Raw genomic sequence first — 22334 nt, 5'->3', positions numbered from 1 at the left:
TACCACTGTATATAAAGCCCTTAGTGCCTAGGGACCGGTTTACTTGTGGGATCAACTTATCCCACATGCGTCCATTCAATTATTTACAAATTGTACATAATGCTCATTCTGCAGGTGTAAGAAATCAAGTCTTTTTGGTGTGGCAGTACACTTTGAAACTCCCCACCTATTGACATTAAAGGTAAAGGGACCCCTGACAATTAGGTCCAGTCGTGACCGACTCTGGGGTTGCGCGCTCATCTCGCATTATTGGCCAAGGGAGCCGGCGTATAGCTTCCAGGTCATGTGGCCAGCATGACAAAGCCGCTTCTGGCAAACCAGAGCAGCACACGGAAACGCCGTTTACCTTCCCGCTGGAGCAGTACCTATTTATCTACTTGCACTTTGACGTGCTTTCGAACTGCTAGGTTGGCAGAAGCTGGGACCAAGCAACGGAAGCTCACCCTATCGCAGGGATTCGAACCGCCGACCTTCTGATCGGCAAGCCCTAGGCTCTGTGGTTTAACCCACAGTGCCACCTGCGTTCCTATCCATACTTACCCTTAAAAAAAACACAGAGAGAGATAGAAAAAAGAGAGTCCAACATTTTATTTGACGCAAGGAAATTTATAATCTTCTGCCTGCCAAGAGCCAGCAGTACAAGCTTGCCACCAGCAGTCTCGCGTGTTCACCACCATTTGAAAAAGAAAAAAAACGCTCTAATAGATCATTTGGAGTTTAATTGACAACATGAATTAAATCCAGATCAATTTGCATCCATAGAAATACCACAAAAACCACAGTGGCTTGACAGCTAGAAAGCGATAAGCAGATCTATAATGCAGCTCTGAAGAACGGCCTCATATTCCCGCTTGTTCAAAGAGAAGGAAGCCCTCCGTGAAGACAAGAACGCTGGTTTAAAAGACACAAGGCTTCTCACACAGGAGCAATGGAGGAAAATGGGAAGGGCACTCACTTCTCACAATAGTCTACATTCAACGGGGCAGCTTTCTGGAGTAGAGCAGTTACCACTGGAGTACAAACGGCACCTGCTGTCGGTAAGTGTCAACAGTCTGGTGAATGTTTTACATTTACTGGCAATTCTTAAGAGATCCTGAAGGCATTTCAGACAAAGTTGACATTTCCCAGGAAGCACCAAAACTTTGCTATTAAGCAAGTGCCCAGGTGTCATTCTTCATTCCATAATTTTACCATGCACCTGAAGTAACATATGTCAAGAACAAACAAGTCCTTATGACGCACATCTCTAAAATTCCCCACTGGAAATCCTCCTCACATCTTAAGACCTACCAATAAATGACAACATTCACCAGATCCGACATGTCGATTGTTAACAATCTCCAAGAACTGGAATGATCTAAAGTAAGAGGCTGTTGGAAATAGAGCCTGAATTTATAGGCGGTTCCAGTTCAGAAGCATCAGCCAGGCAATTCGCAAGGGTAAAACATCCATTCCAATCAGAGGCGCACACACACTGCGGTTAACGCAAGTTCAGAAATGTAGGTTTGCAAATGCCAATGGCTGTGCACATATTCAGAGGTGTGCAGAATATGCACAGGTCATCAAAAGTGGATTTTTATTTTACCATCTCCAGATCACATTGGTACCAAGCATAGCAGTCGTGGAGAATACAGTGGTGCCTTGCAAGACGAATTTAATTCGTTCCGCGAGTCAATTCATTTTGCGAAAAATTCGTCTTGCGAATCGCGGTTTACCATGGGAATGCATTGAAATTTCTTTTTTTGCCCATGGGAACACATTAATTAAATTTAAATGCATTCTTATGGGAAACCGCGATTCGCAATACGAATTTTTCGCAAAACGAATTCGTCTTGCGAGTCACCATCAGATCACAAGATGCATTCGTCTCGCGAAAAATTCGTCTTGCAGGGCATTCGTCTTGCGAGGTACCACTGTATGCAAGACGGACAATGATCACCAGGTGACGTTCACATTCTCCCCCTAGAATAATTCCCCCCCCCAAAGTGGCATACAAAATTTGCACACAAGCTATGTGTATTAACCGAGCAATGTAAAAAAAAGACACCTCTGATTGATTCATTCTCTGACATTAGTTGGCCATTACCCATACTGAACAAGCAAAGCACAGCATCTCCCGTTGATGATATCAATTTTGCACCTATTCTGCACCTTTGTGTGTAGAGCTGCACAATCGTCAGTGTTTATGCACGTAAACATGAAAAAATCACCTGCCCAACTTGATCACTGAAGGTCTCCAACTGAAACTAGCCTCAGCTTATAGGAGCTGGGACGAGGGTGGCTAGCCCCCATTTTGGAGGCCTGATCAGGACCCCCCCCCCCAAGTAATGTTTTACGCTCCAACCACCACCTATACATTTGATTTGACAGCAGCAAAAACAAATCATAGTACACCTGATGTGGGGGTGATAATCCTCACATCTCAGCTCACCTGCACAGATCAGGGGGCCTGCGTGCCTTACCTGTGTTCCAGGTAGAGTGGTGGGTGGCTGGCCACACTCATAGCTGCAGGCCCCAAAGGATTGGCCAAGGCTGAATGTGGTTCCTGGGCCAGAAAATAGGAGTCACTCCTCAGGTCCAAGCATGGACGCAGCACTTCCCTGAGTCTCATCCAGAAGTTACAGAGAGACATTTGTACTTGTTGAACCACAATACACACACAATCGATGCTGTCTCAACGTAGCTTCCCCCCGCCCCAAGCCAGAGGCTACGGCGATTTCTTTACAGGTTATGCTTTCCAAGGGGAAAAAATAAAAGCTATCCCTTCATACAAAGGCCAAGTTTGACCGTGATGATAAACCGAGAAGCCTGGCTTAATACGCCATATTGTGGACCAGCAGAATGCCGCTGTATACCAGCTTGGTGCGATGTCAGAACTAGGGATCACGGTTGGTTTGTCCCTAACAATCCAAACTTTGTTGCTGGCTTAACGAATCCTGGCTCCTTAGGGAGAAACAAACCATGAATGACAAGCTAAGGTGGTTTGTTTACCTGGCTGGGCCTCAATGGCAGGCCTGAAAGTACAGGAAAGCTTATGAGGCCAAGGACCTGGGCCGTAGATTCTCTGGCCCTCACAATGTTGTTGGACTGCAATTCCCATCACCCCTGACCACTGGGCCATGCTGTCTGGGGCTGATGGAGTGGGAGTCAAGCAAGTTCTGAAGGGGCACAAGTTCTCGATCTCTGGCTTATTGGGCAGGCGCTGCCACCGAGACCGCCGAAATCTCACAAAATCGAACAGTTTCCAAAAGAACATCAGGGGGAGGGGGAACCACACCCGTTCAATTTGGATAACTCTGCTGTCAAAGGAACTGAAAGCTGCTGGGCAGAAATGGCAAAACTGACAGACTTCGGGGAAAAGACAACAGTGACTTTGAAAGAGAATGGGAACCATTTATAGTATATTTGCAGAAGCAAAGGAAGACTACTGACTTGATGACAGAATTTAAATAAACATTCACATCTTTAGTGACAAAATATGTAGAAGATAAAAGAATGAATATAATGTGTTTCTTTTTAGAAACAGCAGTGTGTAATTAGGGGGAAATAAATCAGAAAGGGGAGTTTGAGGGTGGCCAGGAGGGAGAGAAGAGGGATTGTGATATGAATGTTATGGATATGTGATGCATGTATTAATAGAAAAATAAAAATAAAAAATCTTTTAAAGCTGCTGGGCTAGTACAGAATCAATCCTGCCTTCTTTGGGGGTGGAAGGTAGGGGAAGAATGAACCCCACAAAAATAAAAAAATAATAAGCTTCATTTTAAAAAAACAAAATACAAATACATGCTTTTAAAAAAGGTGTCAGTTGAAATGAAACAAACCAGTATTAGCAGCATGGCGGTCGGTGTTGTTAGTTGCAGAGTTCCAAGCGCGGAAAAAAACAAAACAAAACACCCCACATAGAGGGGAAAAAAGTAGTATACTACATGGAAGGATTTTTAAAAATACTATTTTTATGACAAGTACATATTAAGAGATCTATGTTGTAACTCTCAGGTCAAGATCTTTGGAGTAGTTCCTTTAGAAGTAATCAAGCTAACCTGGACAGCAAACAGCCCCTGGAAGCTGAAATTGAGCCAGTCGCTATTATTCAACATCCCCGCTGAATCACGAACTCTACTCCAGTATATACGCAGCTCAGTTTTTCAGTGCCTAGTGCTGAGCTTGATGCTGCGAGGTGCTAAGAGTCCCCTGAATGCCTTTATAGGAAGACAAGTGTGTTCTCAGCAACCCCTGCAGGATGAAGCCCTTTGAAATGTTACTTCCCTTCCAACGCAAGATCCCTCCATAGAAACAAAACAAACAAACAAAAGATTTCAGATTCATCCCTCCTTCAGCCCAGTGCAAACCCCATTTGGGACCCTTCTTAGCACACACAGGAGGCTAATCGTCCTGTGTGAAGCGGCCCTGAGCGGGGCAAAAGAAAGCAGTGTAAACGGGCACACGGGGCAGGATCCGCAGGGTTATACTCTGTCAAGTCAACCCACTGCAGATGCGCATCACAGCTCCTGGCTGGTGAAGAACGATTTTGTCTTTCGGCAAGTGGGATTCACGCAAAGCGGGCAACTGAGGGTTAACTGCTTGGAGCAGATTTCGTTCGACTGGAGATGGGAAGAGACCAAGTCTGCGAGGGCCTGAAAATAAGTAAAATAAAATGTTTTTTTTAAAAAAAAACAAAACAAAGGACACAAACCACAAACATTAGGCTTCCAACTAACAAGGTAAGTGCAAGTTGGTGATCTTACAACTTTTGTACATTGTTGTTGTTGTTGTTGTTGTTATTGCAAACTCTATTTTCTCTATTTCCTGGTATCAAGAAACATAAGAAGGGCCTTTACTCTAGCCAGAAGCTCAGCCTTGCCCTCGTCGGTTTTGGAAGGAGCATTTGGAAAAGTCCCTTATGCTCAGAGACTTTGTGCCTGCCCATTAGGGGAAATAGGGAGGCCTCGAACATTTATTTCTTAGATGCCCCTTTTATGACAAGGTACGCAGAGATACCACTGACCCGCAGCTGGTGAGGCTTGCTGACCTTCCGGATAAGTCTAAACTCAATTTTCTCCTCTTAGGCAAAGACCACAAGACGACCTGGACGGTCGCCAGATTCTGCGCGCAGATTGCAGGCTCAGACCACCCCCCCAAAACAAATTAGTTCGCCAGGAAAACAGTTGAAGTCGGCCTCCAGGGTGTCAGGGCCAATTTGTAGTCCAAATTTTTAGGTCTTTATGTGTATATGCGCTTATCTTAGATTTTAATCTTTAAGCTGTTGTGGCACACTGCTTTATATGTATATTTTCTTCTTGTGAAAGCTGTCCCATTTGTGCATTTCGAGCATGTCCAGGTAAGACCCAGAATGGCCCAGACGAAACCCTAGAGCACTGCTGCCAGCCAGTGTAGACATTACTGAGCTGTGAGGGACGAATTCCCATTGTCTACAGATACAATAGTTTGCTTTCTGGCTTCAACCTTGTTCCATCTGTGTGCATGCAAAGCAGAAGTTCTGCCACTGAGCTACATCCCTTCCTCTTACTTAACAGGAGCGGTAGGGGGAAAAACCTGAACCCCTGTAAAATCGACAAGGATGGGAAACATGTCCATTCCGCCATCCCTCACTAGGAAACTGGAGACTCAAAAGGGGTGGAATTACCTTGGCAAACAATGGGTTTCCATTAAGGGATTCTGCTCTTCGGATGTTTTCGACTCCGCACTGGAGAAGAGGAGAGAGGGCAAATGCTTTAACACGTGATATCATCTCACTAAGTCCATAGCCCTCAGACGAAGAAGCCCTTGTTTCAAGGATGATGCAGAGAGCAACAGGAATTAATGAGCCAGAATTAAGCCCAGTTCATACGTTATTAGAGCAGCAGTACGGGAGCTTTCCTGCAGTCCAGTTATGGTGAGCTTGTGACAGCCTCCAGGTGATCTGCAACTCCTGGTTCCCATCAAACCCAGCCAGGCTGGCCAACAGTCGGGGATGATGAGAGTTGTAGTTCAGCAACATCTGGATTCCCCACTGCCATATGCCACTCTAGTACCGGTACCTTGGAAAAATCTGCAAACACACTGTCGGACTGCCAAGGGACTGGTGAAGTGGGCCCCCCACACACACACAAAAAACCCAAACCAACCCACTTACATCAACTCTTTTCTGCTACCCAAACCCCCAGAATTTTATCCAAATATGGTTTTTTACTTGCAAACTGCACTGATATTTAGTGCTTGCGCCCAACCAACAGCACATCAGTGAAAAGGGCTGCTTCTATTGGTGGTCGTTTTAACCATCGCAGCCTACCTGCTATTTCACATCCTGGACCTGCTAAATCCTGGACTGTGTCATTCGCTAACAGAGTGCAGAAGAAAACACCCAACACACACACCCTTTTGTCTTTAATGTCTAGTTCCTTGGTGTTGAGTTTTAATTGTTGTTAAGACATACACTACCAGGCTGTGTTCAAGGTTCTTGTTTATATACACAGAGCACTGAACACTTGGGTGTCCACTTGGTAGTGTTTTAGGCATTAATTGTGTATACCAGCCTGACATTTTATCAGACAGAAATACTTCCATGAATAAGGGCAAAATCTCAGGGGTTAGTCTGGGCTGAAAAGTTGGGCTGTAAGCAGACAATACGTAAAATATAACCAAGTACGGTGGCACCTTAAAGTCTAATAAATGTCTAACAACATGAACTTTCATGGACTACATCAAAAATACTATCTTTAATTACAGGTACATACACTCAAACATGGTTGGGGACGAGGGGCTATTATACGCCAACCTTTGCCATCCTGGTGCCTTCAAGTGTTTTGTACTACAAAAGCCAACAGGCCCTGGCAGGGGCACCTGGTTGGCGAAGGGTGCCAACACAGACTCGCGGAACCTACCTACCTTTTTTTAAATCACAATAATACTTCATGCAGGCGGCTGATGAAAGTGGGAGTGTAATCCACAAAAGCTCATGCCATAATGAAATCTGTTAAGTTTTTAAAGGTGCCACAAAGATTCTCTGCTGTTTTTGCTGCCAGCAGATAAACGCAGCTGCCCCCTGGAAACAAAACCTACAGCCCTATTTTAAACATGGTTACACAGAAATAAGCATCATGCTACAAGAAAGGAGATTCGAACTAAACATCAGGGGGGGGGGAACTTTTGACAGTAAGAGCTGTTGGGACAGTTGAACGGTCTCTCTCCAGAGGTTGTGGAACTCTCCTTCCTTGGAGGTTTTTAAGCAGAGGTTGAACAGCCATCTGTCATGGATGCTTTAGCTGAGATTCCTGCATTGCAGGGGGTTGGACTAGATGACTCTTGGGTCCCTTCCAACTCTACAATTCTATGACTCCATGTTTATAATGGGATCTGCTTTCTATTAAGCAGGCTTAAAGCCTTCAGCCTACAACTGTGCAGAATGACAATGAAAGCAGAACAGTTTACCTCACTGGCTAAGACTTGCGCGTATTCGATGTCCAGTTCGTAGAGCGTTTCTATGTGGTCACTAGTAAATGCTATTGGAACCAGCAAAATATTCTTCTTTCCCCTCTGGCAAAGCCCTTTGATCGTCTCATCTGTCTGAGGACCCAGCCAAGGCATAGGACCAACCTAGGGTAAAGGACAAGGACACACACACACACACACACACAGAGAGAGAGAGAGAGAGAGAGAGAGAGAGAGAGAGAGAGAGAGAGAGAGAGAGAGAGAGATTACATTATCAAGTTGTGATACAATATATACGCCACATTTTAAAGCAGGCATTGTGGGTCAGATCCTTATCAGGATCTACTCTCACGGGCAAATTCTGACCACTGAACAAGCTTATTGCTAACTGTCCTGCGGGCTTTAACTGGACAGTATACGAATGGTGTCAATAAATGAAATAAAAATATACCTTGGACTGCCACACAAGCCTATACGGGTTGGAGTGGTTGAGTTTCTCCATAACCCTCTGAACGGTTGCTCCCACCTCTTGTGGGTACGGATCGCCACGATTAACTACCTATGGCACAGAAAGGGCAAGTTAGCTAAAACAGCTCTATCAGGGTTAAAACAAACACTACAAATGTTCCCCCTGCGCTATCAAACCACTGCAATTAGTCCACACTTTGCGGCAACACATGCCAGTTAAAGGGTTCCCCTTACACATAAGGAGTCCCATCAGATGCAGCCCCAGCCTAAGCTTAGAACCAATTGTTTCTTATACCCAATAAATTATAGCCCCCGTCTGCACTATATACGTTTAAAGCAGTATCACGCCACTTTAAACAGCTATGGCTTCCTGCAAAGAATCCTGAGAAATGGAGTTTTGCCAAGGGTGCTAAGAGTTGCTAGGAGACCCTAGTTACAGGTAGGTAGCCGTGTTGGTCTGAGGAGACCCTAATTCTCCTTACAGAGCTACATTTGACAGAGTGGTTCTGCCATCCATCCCACTTCCTATGGAGATAGTTTAATACAAGGAACAAGACATTTCAACCAGATGCAATACGTTATCATATTATTTAAAAAATAATTTTAATTGGGTTGCTCTTCCACTGAAGCGACATTTGCGCCTTCAAACCCCAGACAGCTTAATTCAGAAGTGCAGTATTGCAAATTATTTTTGGGTGCTAAAGAGAACCACTAGATGGCACCAAATTTCCACAGATCACAAAAATCCCTGGAAAATGATATGAGGAAGAACCCAGTATTTCTGGCGCTCTACACTCATCGACATACATAATTTTATTTGTGTGCCGCCTTTTCGGCAGTTCAAACCATGCTCAAGGCGGCTTACAACATGAGAAAAAACCACAACATAACAAAAGTAGCCATGAACAACAAATAAAACATTTTGAAATGCACAACCAAGCTGTACACTTTCCATATAAATCACAAGATCTAAAATAAAGATACAACAACAGCAGCCCTGGCCAGGAGTTGGTTCAGCAGCCTCAGCTTTTGTAGCTGGAGTCAGTCCAGGCTCCACCCTCCCAGGCCAAGTGGAAGAAGGCCTGCAAGGCAGGGAACAGGTCTTGTGCATGGACAGGCAAACTGGTGTATGGATCATTAGATCATACAAACAAGGATTTTTTTAAATAAAAAATCACCCCTCTAAGAAAATATTTTGCAGCTTTGGAAATGGATTGCTGTTACTCACAGACATTGGCAGAGAGTGAGCAGAGAACAGGATGACTACATCTTTCCTTTTGTCGGGTGGAAATAAGTCCAGTTCCTTCTGGATATGGTCTGAAAAGCACTGAAAAGCAAAAGTTGGGAGGGAAAAAAAACAAGTCTAAATACCAGCCTCCCCAATCATGACAGTGATCCTCAAGCACAGTTGAGAATTTGAATGCATTTAATAGTAATAATAATAATAATAATAATAATAATAATAATAATAATAATAATAATACAGTGGTGCCTCGCTTAACAAATGCCCTGCTTAACGAAATTTCCGCTTAACGAAAGGATTTTTCGAGCGGAGCTTGCCTCGCTAGACAAATGCGCTATACGAAGAATTCGTCTAGCGAATCGCGGTTTCCCATAGGAATGCATTGAAATTTAATTAATGCGTTCCTATGGGCAAAAAAAAAGTCGAAAAAAATTCAGTGCATTCCTATGGGATTCGCTAGACGAATTTTTCGCTATAAGAAAAGACCTGTGGAACGAATTAATTTCGTCTAGCGAGGCACCACTGTAATAATAATAATAATAATAATAATAATAATAATAATAATAATATCCTATGTTATACCAAGATTTTCTTCCAACCTTTCTAGGCATGCACCAACCAACAACCATGCATTTTTACATAAGAATAAAACAAAAAACAATTATAAAATATGGTAAAAGGCTCCAAGTAAGAACCCTTACCTATTCATCTATCTACGGGTGAAACTCGGAAAATTAGAATATTGTCAAAAAGTGCATTTATTTCAGTAATGCAACTTAAAAGGCGAAACCAATATATGAGATAGATGCATGACATGCAAAGCAAGATATGTCAAGCCTTTATTTGCTGTAATTGTAATTATTTGTCGTTAGGCGGGTCAATTATAAATGGAATGTAATTAATGAAATGTAATAGCAATGTTTATTTTTGTTTTTGTATTATTGTAACTATTTGTTTAATTACTGTGGAATTTCCAAAAGAAAGCATTTGTAAAAATTAAAAGAAAAATAAATAATAATAATGTTTCATTACTGAAATAAATGCACTTTTCGACACTATTCTAATTTTTCAAGTTTCACCTGTATTTGTTTCACAAGTACAGCCTCGAGCTCCTTGAGGAACCTACATTCTGACTGCAAATCGGAGAGATCCTACCAGCGTTTCTCCAACTTGGGGTCCCCGGCTGTTGTTGGACTACAACTCCCATCATCCTGTTGGCTAGGGATGATGGGAGTTGTAGTCCAACAACAGCTGGAGACCCAAGTTGCAAAAACACTGTCCTGCATCCTGCCCCCACAGACACTTGGCACCTTGGTTTCTGCTGCTCCTCGCTTCGATACCCACCAAGAATTCCGTACCTGAATGAGAAGGGGGTGCGTTGGCCACCTGTCAATTGCGCTCCACTTCATCTTTGGCTTATCCCCCCTTTTGTCATAGTAGCGATAAATAGCGTTTAAGCTGCTCCCTGAAGGGGACAAAAGCAATGAGCCCATCAGAAAGGCAAAAAGAGCAGAAAATGCGACTTGTGGTGAGGAAGGAGGGGATACAGAGGCTCTGCAAAGGAGGAGTCCCCTGCTGGATCAGACCCAAGGTCCATTTAGTCCAGCATTCGACCTCTCACAGGGGTCAGGCTGGTGTCGCCAGGAAGATACGCCACTCAAAAAGGACATATTGTTCTTGTTAATTATTAACTGTTACTGAATTTACATACAGTGGTGCCTCGCTAGACGAATTTAATTCGTTCCACAGGTCTTTTCTTATAACGAAAAATTCGCCTAGCGAATCCCATAGGAATGCATTGAATTTTTTTTTGCCCATAGGAACGCATTAATTGAATTTCAATGCATTCCTATGGGAAACCGCGATTCGCTAGACGAATTTTTTGTAAAACGCATTCGTCTAGCGAGGCAACCTCCGCTAGAAAAAAACCTTTCGTTAAGCGGAAATTTCGTTAAGCAGGGCATTCGTTAAGCGAGGCACCACTGTACTGCTTCATTGCCCAAGTGGCTCTGAAGCCGTTTACAAGTTTAAAGACAGCTACCAGAAAATATAAACGCACGTTAAAATACACAAGGCAATTCCAACAAAACACTGAAACAGACACACACAATTAAAATGAGCGATAAAACAAGACCTTAACATTAGCAAGTTAAGAGAGGAGGTTTGGGGGAGAGCTCATGTAATGAAACATGTCTTCAAGAGGAATTCCACAACTAAAAAGCTCACCTCCATGTTACCACCAGCACAGCTAAGCAGGTTCCACATTTCCCCTGCCTATTGTTCCTCAGAAACCGATATTCAAAGGTTCTAAACCATTTTTTTTAAAATCACGTTTTGAATACCAGTTTCTGCTGCACGTCCACATTTAAGTAAAATCATACCTGCCTGGCTGCTTGCTGACATAACCGCCACCTCACTTTCACATAAAGCAAGACCAGAAGAAATTATGCAATGGGCCATAGGAGAACCCTGTACAATATTGCTGCTGCTCCTGCCCAAGTAGAGCTCAAGTGGCAGAGTACTTGCTTGGCATGCAGAAAGTCCAATTCCTGGCAACTCAAGGCAGCGCTGGGGGGGGGGGGACTCCTGGAGAACTCGTGTTGGAGTTCTAGCAAGCCTAGATGCTAGTACCCGACTTGAGCCTGCTCTGTAGTACTAGATGTGCAGAATGGGCTGCGGTTACTCAAAATCAAGAGGAAAACACTCTAGACATGTTTGTAGACTAACTCTTTTGATATTGCCTTCTGTATTCTTGTTGAGGCATAGAATAACCAGGTTCCCAGAGCTGGTCCCCGGATTAGACCAAGCCCTGCCTTTGGAGGCCAGGCAATGATTCTGTCCTCCAGGTACGACCTCACCTGTGGTGGAGCAGCTGTACTGTGGGTACTGTGTGAAAGCGACAGCCCGTTCAATGCCATCCTCCTCCATCTCTTCAATGGCTTCTTCCGTCAGAGGGTGGACGTAGCGGAAACCGATGTAGTACTTGTGCGGCGCTGGAAACAGAAGACAGCTGGTGACCTTATTTTGTGGAGCAACATGATCTAAACATTATGCGAGGCAGCCTTTTGCTACCCTGGCACCTTCCAGATGTTTTGGATCACACACGTGATCCAATGGGAGTTGTAGTCCAAAATCATGTGGCGGGCACCAGGTTGGCGAAAAGCTGGTGTAAACATTGCCTGTACCTTCCAATTGCAAGAGCGTCTGCACTGTGGTCTTTTCTACTCTGTTGTTGTTGTTGTTTAGTCGTGTCCGACTCTTCGTGACCCCAATAAGTTTCTACTCTACCTTATTAATATTTTTAAAAACAATAAAGAGGGGCTAGACTAGATGACCCTCGGGGTCCCTTCCAACTCTACGATTCTGAAAGGCTCCCCAAGTGGTGTATTTACAACAGTGTTAGAAACTGGGATATGAAAGCTAGGAGCTAAACGGCACCTTAAACCAAGGTTATGGGTGCAACAACAGAATGCCTAGGCACACTTTTTTTTAATAGCAAGAATACAAAGCTGAAAATGAACGAACTGCAGCTAAAACATTATGTTCATTTTTCACATGATCTAGTCCTTCCCCTGCCAGCCCCCCCCCCTTAATATTCTTAAGTTTGTCTTTTCTCCAGTCTTCAGAGAGTAGCTGGCAGGAAAAGGTCCTCCTTTCCTTCCACTCTGCAGTTTTAATCTGAAATCTTAGATGCAGTACTGCGCCCAGAGCTCAGAAACTGCTCGTGCTAATGAAATTCACTGTCACAAAATGCACCTAGAACAATGGGAGTTTTGGACTTACACTAGAGGGTTTGTGTGTGACCTAAATCCTCAAACTGGAAAAAAACCAGCTGGTTTGCACATCTTTTTAATAGAACAGGAGCACTTTGGGCAAACATCATAGCAACTCCCAATGACCCACTAAATCGGTATTTTGCCAAATAGGTAACCCTGACAGCTGGAAAGGAGAAAATAAGACAAAATAACCATTTGAAACAGAACTCCAAGGAAGCAAAGACTTCCATCATGTTGGAGCCACAGACTTCAGCATGCTTCCAAGAAGCGTTGTTCCCCTTTCCTACCTGCTTTGTACTTATCTAACAAAAAAAAACACTAGCCTGCAGCCATGGTAGAAGCAGAAGAGGCCTGCCCGACATAATAGGAGTGAAAGTTAAGATGCAGAGGATGTACAAATAGATAAAAGACAGGGTGGCTTTCACTGGGGAAACCAGGCTGTAAAATCAGAGGGAGTGATGAGGTCTGACAGGAGCAGATAAGGCTCCCTAAACCATTAACTTAATGCTCCCAATTCCCCAGCCCCTTTAAACACACTAATTTTACTATAAAGCTCCTGACTTGCCTGACAAGGCAAGGGAGTACTGGAGACTAGCCTTCAGACCTTTCGCAGTTTGCTTACTCGTGTCACGAACATTATCTATGTGTGCTAGTCCAATTACCGCAGTTCGCACGTGCAATTGCTCTGCAACGCACATCATTCTGTGACCCACGCTAGCAGGTTCCTTCATAAAGCACTGTGCTTGCGGATACCAAAGTTCCGCCTGGTGGCTTTGATCCAGAATGGCTGATGGAAACACCACCGGGTCAAGAGATGGACAGGCAATGCATGGTAACCAAGTACATCTGGGTCTGGGTCTGCCGATGGGGAGGGTTCAGGTGCAGTTGTTACTTGGTTCAACCTGTTCCACCTACCACAGAACTCTGGTTATTTGGGTGCCTGACAAATGGACTGTTTAGAGAGTGGGGGAGGGTGTCTGATAAGGTTCCCATTTTGCCAGACTCCCCCGGTGCCCTCAAGTTGAGCAACTGTCATCGGCCCCACCCAACACTTGCGAGGTTCCTCCCTTGAGTTCAAGCTGGATAAGGAAGGAGTAACGGTTTCGGTGGGAACGGCGAGCCACACTCGGATCTGCTTGTGTTCAGACTCAGGGGCCAGGGAGACTTGTTGGAGCTGCTTCAAACATGAACAGGCAGCGTTATGGCCGGGCTACAATCCACCCTTCTCTTTCTTTGAGAAGCATCGCTCACTGTTCCTCACAACATCCGTTCGAGGTCTGCCGTGAAACGGGCCGCTAAACGCAGCAACTATGCTGCGGAATTTGTTAGCTCTGCGTATTAGGCAGGTGCCTTCTGTGTTTACCGAGCAAAGCACTGCTCCGTCTAGCTCAGTACTGTCAATACGGACTGGCAGCAGCTCTCTGGGGTTTTATGCAGGGGACAGTCCCAGCCCGACCTGGAGATGCTGGGGATTGAACCTGCGACCTTTGGCCTGCAAAGCAGATGCTCTACCACTGAGCTACAGCTCTTCCCTAGAGGGCTTTGCCTCTGGTTATAACTAATATTATAATTATTTGTACCCTGCCCATCTGAGCAGCTTCCAACACATATAAAAACATAACAAAACATTAAACAACTTCCCTACACAGTGCTGCGTTCAGATTTCTTCTAAAGGTTGCATAGTTACTTATTTTGTTGACGTCTGATTGGGGGCATTCCACAGGGAGGGTGCCATTTCTGAGAAGGCCCCCCCGCCTCGTCCCCTGTAACAGCGCTTCTCGCATTTTAGGACACGACAGTCGTACCTCGGAAGCCAAACGGAATCCGTTCCAGAAGTCCATCCGACTTCCAAAATGTTCCGAAACCGAGGCGCGGCTTCCGATTGGCTGCAGGAAGCTCCTGCAGCCAATCGGAAGCCATGGAACCCACGTCGGAAGTTCAGGTTCCAAAGAACATTTGCAAACCAGAACACTCACTTCCGGGTTTGTGGCGTACCGGGAGCCAAAACGTTTGAGTCGCAAGGCGTTCGACTTCCAAGGTACATGGTACAAGGTACATGGATTTTTTCACATGCACCACTTGGACGAGAATATTTTTCTTGGCTTTGCGCCATACTAATGTGTGCATAGTTTTTTTAAAAAAGTATTTATAGGACATGCCTAAAGGCAGGACACACATACCAGAGTGAGGAGACATTTCATCCAACAGCTTCACCATGCCTTCTCCTTGCATAGCAGTCCATTTCTTAATAGGCGACCCTCCACCAATCCGACTATACTGTTCCTGGATTTTGGGCGTACGTCGCTTGGCAAGAAAAGGCGCCAGCTTACTGAAATGTCGAGAGACGACCGTTAGCGATAGCAACCTCACTTTACCTCTGTCCCGCTCAGCATCATAAAAAAGGTTTTTTGTTTTTGTTTTTTAAAGCAGCATCTTTAAATTTATAATTTATACCCTGCCCATCTGGCTGGGTTTCCCCAGCTACTCTGGGCAGAATATTAAAATACAATGATTCATCAAATATTAAAAGCTTCCCTAAACAGGGCTGCCTTCAGATGTCTTCTAAAAGTTATTTCTTTGACATCTGATGGGAGGGCGTTCCACAGTGCGGGTGCCACTACCGAGAAGGCCCTCTGCCTGGTTCCCTGTAACCTCACTTCTCGCAATGAGGGAACAGCCAGAAGGCCCTCAGTGTCCAGGCTGAACGATGGGGGTGGAGACACTCCTTCAGGTATACTGGACCGAGGCCGTTTAGGACTTTAAAGGTCAGCACCAACACTCTGAATTGTGCCCAGAAACTTACTGGGAACCAATGTAGGTCTCTCAGGACCGGTGTTATGTGGTCTCGGCGGCCGCTCCCAGTCACCAGTCTAGCTGCCGCATTCTGGGTTACAGTAGTTGTAGTTTCCAGGTCACCTTCAAAGGTAGCCCCACATAGAGCGCATTGTAGTAGTCCAAGCGGGAGATAACCAGAGCATGCACCACTCTGGCAAGACAATCCGCGGGCAGGTAGGGTCTCAGCCTGCGTACCAGATGGAGCTGGTAGACAACTGCCCTGGACACAGATTTCAGATTGAGCCATCAGCAGCTATGCACATGTTAGCACATCTGGAAACCACTGGCTGGCTGGCATGGCATGGCACTGCAAGCCAGCCGTTTGCAGGAGCTGAAGGCACTGTTTCAATTTTACCAGACATATGCAACACCACACAAGGTGTCAAATACTTTCCGCTTACCTGCATCACATTTAAGTCAGTGCTAATGAAAACACCAACCAAGGCAAGGAAGTCAACCATCATCCTTCCTGACCAAAAGCCTGCTCAGATTGATGTGTGTTTTAATCTGCTTTTAGCTTATTGCTAATTATTTTACAAATGTTCTGATTAGTTGTTTTTAACTGCTTTTGCCGGTCATTTTATTGCTTTGCTCTCTTCATGAATTGCTTTAAGGGTGGGTGTTTTTAAACAACAACATCAATCAAAGGGTGTATACATTTTATGAAACAAGAAGAAAAGAAAGCCAGGTGTTTAAAAAAGGAAGGAAGGAAGGAAGGAAGGAAGGAAGGAAGGAAGGAAGGAAGGAAGGAAGGAAGGAAGGAGAGGTCCTAAGCCTCCTAAATGAACAGTGAGCAACTCAGCACAACTTCTGGCAGACCATTGCACTAAGCCTTACTTTTGGATCGGAAGAGTCATTAGGTCTCTGTCGAGGAAAAGCCTAAGCAGAAAATCATGGACGTCTCCAAGTGTCTCTGGGCCTCCCATGTTTAACATCAAGATCCCCGTTTTAGGTTTCCTATAGGAAAAAAGAGAACAGGAGGATATGTTTAACACATCAATTTGAAATAAAACAAGGGCTGCCGCCTTCCACTTTCCATTTTTTGTTTGTTTCCTATTTACCCAACTGTGCAATATTTTAACCTGGGGGGTAACCAGCAGGGTGGCTGCCACATAGTGCAAGGACTACAACTCCCAGCATCCCCCAGCTACTCCTGTGTCCCCAGATATTGGCCATGCTGGCTTGGGCTGATGGGAGGTGGAGTCCAACCCACATTTGGGAGGCATTGTAATGGGTACCCGTTTTAAATTACTGTTATTTTATTAGTTACACGTAGGTAGTCGTGTTGGTCTGACGTAGTCAAAACAAAAAATAAAAAAAATCCTTCCAGTAGCACCTTAGAGACCAACTAAGTTTGTCATTGGTATGAGCTTTCGTGTGCATGCATGGAAGTGTGCATGTATCTGAAGAAGTGTGCATGCAGACGAAAGCTCATACCTATGACAAACTTAGTTGGTCTCTAAGGTGCTACTGGAAGGAATTTTTTTATTTTTTGTTATTTTATTGAAACTCTATATTGAAGTTTTACATTTTATTTTACGTCCAAATTGCTTCGGAAAGGCCTTCTCTCCCCCCACCCCATCCTGAAAGGCGGCCTAGAAGACATCGGAAGGCAGCCCTGTTTAGGGAAGTTTTTAATGTGTGATGTTTTATTCTATTTTTAATCTGTTGGCAGCCGCCCAGAGTGGCTGGGGAAACCCAGACGGATGGGGAGGATATAATATAAATAAATTAATAATAATAATCATAATCGTTAACATTGCAAAATAAATAATTCCACCAAGGCTTTTTTTTTAGTCAGAACTCACCGGAACTCAGTTCCAGCACCTCCCAGGTAGGCTCCACGGCCATTATAAGAGAACAAGGGAGGCTGTTACCAAAAGGTAACACTAGCTTAACAGGTAGGTAGCCGTGTTGGTCTGACGTAGTCAAAACAAAATTAAAAAAAACTCCTTCCAGTAGCACTTTAGAGACCAACTAAGGTGCTACTGGAAGGGGTATTTAAATTTTGTTTTGACTAGCTTAACAGGCACCAAAATCCTAGCCATTTTTATTCCTAAGCAAGCCTCACTGTGTTCCAATTGGGCTTACTCCCTGTTAAGTGTATGCACAGCCTGACATTACTCTTAAAATTTTTTCGCAGGGGTGAGAAGCCTGCTGCCCTCCAAATACTGGTGGGCTGCAACCCCCCCCTCGCCCCTGACTGTCAGCTGTGCTAGCCAGGGCTGATGGGAACTGCAGTTCACCAATATCTGCAGAGCTGCAGGGTCCCCCGCCCCTGCTCTGAAAAGCATGTACCCGGTAATTTCTCTGCAGTTCTACAGTTTGAACTACACCCATATGTAGGGCTTTATCAGTTCCTGTGCAGATGAACCACCCGCACAACAGCTCCCTACCTCTTTTCAGGTTGGGCCTGAGGCTTGGTTTTTTTGGCCTGCACAGCTGCTGTTGCTGTTGACTGACATCTCCCTTGTAGATGGACTCTCGCCCGACTGCAGCCATTGCTTGCTGTGACTAGACAAGAGCAAGGGGAAAACAGAACAACCCACAATTAGTTTATTACTTGATTTGTTTCTTTACAATGCTGTATTTCGTTCATTCAAAATCCATAAGAAGCTGCCTTATACAGAGTCAGATTATTCGTCCCCACTAAGCCCAGAACAGTCCATGCTGACCTCCAAGAACTGATCGAGGGACTTTCTCCATGCGTAAAATGGCCTCTGTCACTGAGCTACAGCGTTTCCTCGAAAATGCACACACGGATGCAAATGCAATTAGAAAATAAACACAACAGAAAATCCCCCGGTAAGCAGGTGTCAGGCCTTTAGGAAGAAATTAAGGACTGGTTTATTTCACTCTACAGTTGTTAAATTTAAGCATATTTCTAGGGCCATTTCTAGGACTCTTATTGTGGGGGTTTTCTGTCTCCGCAACGCCGCCTACCCACTTAGTGATGCATGCACAATGGGCATACTTTAGTAATCTTTCGTAATATGGTGCCTTGTGCGAGGTCAAAACTTGACGCCCCCAAACTTCTATTATGGATCTTTTCCAATTTGCCTATAAAACAACAAGAAGGGCTGCATTTGTAGGCAGTTGAGTTTCTCTAGAGCAGGGGTCGGCAAAGTTTTGTGGCTTGGGCCAGTTCACGGTCCCACAGACGCCGCAATAGGCTGGAGTGCGCATATGTGCAAACGATATTTCCGGTGCTCCTTCCGGTGTGGAGGAGGCGTGCGCAGCTTGCCATTGGGAAGCCGGCCAGCGTCGCGGAAGGCGGTCCCCGCTCTGCTCCGCGCCAGTTTAGCATGGCGCATGGGAGCCGACCGAGCGGGCGGCGGGGGTCCATGAGCCGGTTAAACGACCCCCATGGGCCGCTTGGGGTCCCCCATGGGTTGCCGACCCCTGGTCTAGAGCTTGGGGCGGGGGGGGGGAACCAACTTCACAGCTGATAACAGGAGTGCAAGCTGCTCACCTTCACTTGCAAAGTTGGCAATACCTAACCTTCATAGTCCAGGATCACACTTTCAACATTTTGTGTTTTGGTCAGTGTTAGAAACTGAGATATGAAAGCTAAGAGCTAATGGGCACCTTAAACCTAGTAAAATAAAAAAATTCCTTCAGTAGCACCTTAAAGACCAACTAAGTTTTTATTTTGGTATGAGCTTTCGTGTGCATGCACACTTCTTCAGATGCACACTTCTTCTTCTTTTGGTATCTGAAGAAGTGTGCATGCACACGAAAGCTCATACCAAAATAAAAACTTAGTTGGTCTTTAAGGTGCTACTGAAGGAATTTTTTTATTTTACTTCGATCCAGACCAACACGGCTACCTACCTGTAACCTTAAACCTAGGTTATGGACGCAAGAATGGAATGATAAAAAGGTAAAGGGACCCCTGACCATTAGGTCCAGTCGTGACCGACTCTGGGGTTGCGCGCTCATCTCGCATTATTGGCGGAGGGAGCCGGCGTACAGCTTCCAGGTCATGTGGCCAGCATGACAAAGCCGCTTCTGGCAAACCAGAGCAGCACATGGAAACGCCGTTTACCTTCCCGCTGTAGCGGTTCCTATTTATCTACTTGCATTTTGTCGTGCTTTCGAACTGCTAGGTTGGCAGGAGCTGGGACCAAGCAACGGGAGCTCACCCCGTCACAGGGATTCAAACCGCCGACCTTCTGATCAGCAAGCCCTAGGCTCAGTGGATATTATGTTCATTTTTCACATGGTCTAGTCTAGTCCTTCCCCTGCCCACCCCACTAATACTCTTAAGTTTGTCTTTTCTCCAGTCTTCAGAGAGTAGCTGGAAGTGGGGAGGCAGGAAAAGCTCCTCCTTTTCTTCCACACTGCAGTTTTCATCTGAAATCTTAGTCACAGTATTGAGCCCAGAGCTCAGAAACTGCTCACGCTGATGAAATTCCCTTCTGCAAAGAGTGCCTAGAACAATGGGAGTTTCGAACACTGGTTTTGGTAGAAACATTTCATTCTAGCCTTCCAACGGATGTGACAGGTATAATCATACCTGCAAGTTCGGTATGAAAGCCTTGAAATGGGCTTCAAATTCAATTACAGGGGTTAGATTGGCTGCTTTGGTTTCCCCTTCACACCTTTTAAATATTTTTTGTTCTGAAAACTTGGGAGGCTTCCCAACATGCTGAAACCTCCTGTTTTTGCTACAATTCTTTTGACATTCACCACCTGAGTTTTCCCTTAAAGGAAAAGATTATACCTAGTGGGGGAGGGAGAAGACACAAGCATGCCATATTTAAAAATGAGCCTTGCAACATCTAGCTGAGAGGCAGGTCAGCAAAAACTGCAGATATAATAATAATAATAATAATAATAATAATAATAATAATAATAATAATAATTTATTATTTATACCCCGCCCATCTGGCTGGGTTTCCCCAGCCACTCTGGGCTGCTTCCAACAGAAAAATGAAATAAAATAATCTATTAAACATTAAAAGCCTCCCTAAACAGGGCTGCCTTCAGATGTCTTCTAAAAATCTGGTAGCTGTTTTTCTCTTTGACATCTGATGGGAGGGCGTTCCACAGGGCAGGCGCCACCACCGAGAAGCCCCTCTGCCTGGTTCCCTGCAACTTGGCTTCTCGCAACGAGGGAACCGCCAGTGTCCGTGCAGAATGATGGGGGTGGAGACGCTCCTTCAGGTATACTGGACCGAGGCCATTTAGGGCTTTAAAGGTCAGCACCAACACTTTGAACTGTGCTCGGAAACATACTGGGATCTCTTTTGTTTCTTAAATGTTGACAATATTCATTCCACAGTATTTATTCCTTCACCCTAAGGTTCCCAGGATGGGTTACAGCACCATAAAATACAGCTATTAAAAAAAACAAAAACCCACCAGATTAAAGCAGTTGCAACTATTTAATTTAAACTTAAACACACCCCAAGGTGAAACAGTTCCAAGCAGAACAACAATCAAACTCCCTGCAGTTTGCGCTTTCCAAACTCCCCCTCTCCTCTCCCTGATGATGCACGCCGGATGCACAAGCTCTCCAGAGGTAGCGCTAAGCCCTTTACGCAAACTCTCCTCTCCGGCAGCCACGTTGTATAACAAGATCTCGGCGTCAGCAACACGGATCCCCTTTCCGTTTCTTTTCGCACCCAAATCAACGATCGCTTGCACAAAACCAACCGCGCGTACCTTACTTAGCCTTACCTGGCTGGGAGGGCTATAGTCCGCGCGCATTCTGCGGGGCTCAGGTGGGCGTGGATTTTTATTTTTCTGAAACTATCTCTCCCTTTTCGCTCGCTCAAGTACTAAACAGGCTTGCCTTGTTTTGCTGATTTATGCAAGGCGTGCTGGAAACCCCCCCACACACACATACACACCTGATTCCGGTTAAAAAGTTGCACCGGGTTGCGCAAAAGCCGTTTCAGTGCCGTCACTTTAACAAAATAAAAAAGCAACGTATTTGCTAGAAGTCCTTATGTAAGAGAGACGCCGGGCAGAGAGCCCTCTGCAACATGCTGTTTGCATAACGCCGTTTCTCTCTCTTTCCCACCCACCCACCCCTCCAATGAAGACCCCGGGAGATCGACCTCCGCAGCAAAGGCGCATCTCTCGCCACCCCGGGGGAAAGGAGGGTGCAAGCGCAGAGGACCCCAGCCTCATTTCTCCAAGCAAAACCCACAGTTAAAAGGGACTCTCCCCATCAGCAAGGAAGAGAGGGGGGAAGGAAATAGGAATTGCAACGACCCTTTGGAGAAAGATGCAGCCGGTTGTTCACTTACATGGGTACAAGGCTCGGTTTGCAGCTCTGAAGGCAGCAGCCATGTTTGTGTTAACTAAATGCATTCCGTTACTGTGCAGCAGCCCGAGTAGTACAGTTCCTTCTTCAAGTTAACTGAGCTGCTTTGTTGCATGCATGCCTTCCCTGGGAGTCTCGCCTACACTGGTGGTTTGGTTTTTTTTAATCTCTCCAGAAGAAGCACTTATTGCTCGCCTTGGCTGTGACAAGCCAGCGAGAGGGGCGGGGCGACGAGAGAGAAAAGGCGAAAAGACCTTTGTGCGCAAAAAGGGGCGGAACGCGGCGCCTCCTTCTCCGCCCTTCC

General features: G+C 45.2%; 1 protein-coding gene across 1 annotated transcript; it reads right to left on the bottom strand.

The window, feature by feature from the left end:
- Positions 1-570: 570 nt before the first annotated feature.
- FECH (ferrochelatase) lies at positions 571-22267 on the bottom strand. The gene is made up of 11 exons (XM_035100981.2): positions 22014-22267; positions 18150-18267; positions 16591-16710; positions 15099-15247; positions 12001-12135; positions 10501-10607; positions 9128-9226; positions 7883-7990; positions 7432-7596; positions 5648-5707; positions 571-4637 (listed from the first exon to the last, which is right to left on the bottom strand). Exons 1-11 carry the CDS (start codon positions 22075-22077, stop codon positions 4503-4505), a joined length of 1260 nt encoding a protein of 419 aa, XP_034956872.1. The 5' UTR covers positions 22078-22267; the 3' UTR covers positions 571-4502.
- Positions 22268-22334: the final 67 nt, after the last annotated feature.

The sequence above is a fragment of the Zootoca vivipara genome, chromosome 11, assembly GCF_963506605.1.
Source record: "Zootoca vivipara chromosome 11, rZooViv1.1, whole genome shotgun sequence".
Classification (NCBI taxonomy): Eukaryota; Metazoa; Chordata; class Lepidosauria; order Squamata; family Lacertidae; genus Zootoca; species Zootoca vivipara.
This window is presented reverse-complemented; position numbering and strand designations above follow the sequence as displayed.

Bases quoted from the DNA above. Each gene is read 5' to 3' on its own strand.
- FECH (XM_035100981.2), bottom strand. From the start codon at position 22,077: ATGCATTTAGTTAACACAAACATGGCTGCTGCCTTCAGAGCTGCAAAC. The intron at 10,608-12,000 runs GTGAGGTCGTAC...TGTCCCCTTCAG, and splicing joins GTACAGCTGCTCCACCACAG to GGAGCAGCTTAAACGCTATT. The intron at 7,991-9,127 runs GTGAGTAACAGC...TCTGTGCCATAG, and splicing joins CTCACTCTCTGCCAATGTCT to GTAGTTAATCGTGGCGATCC.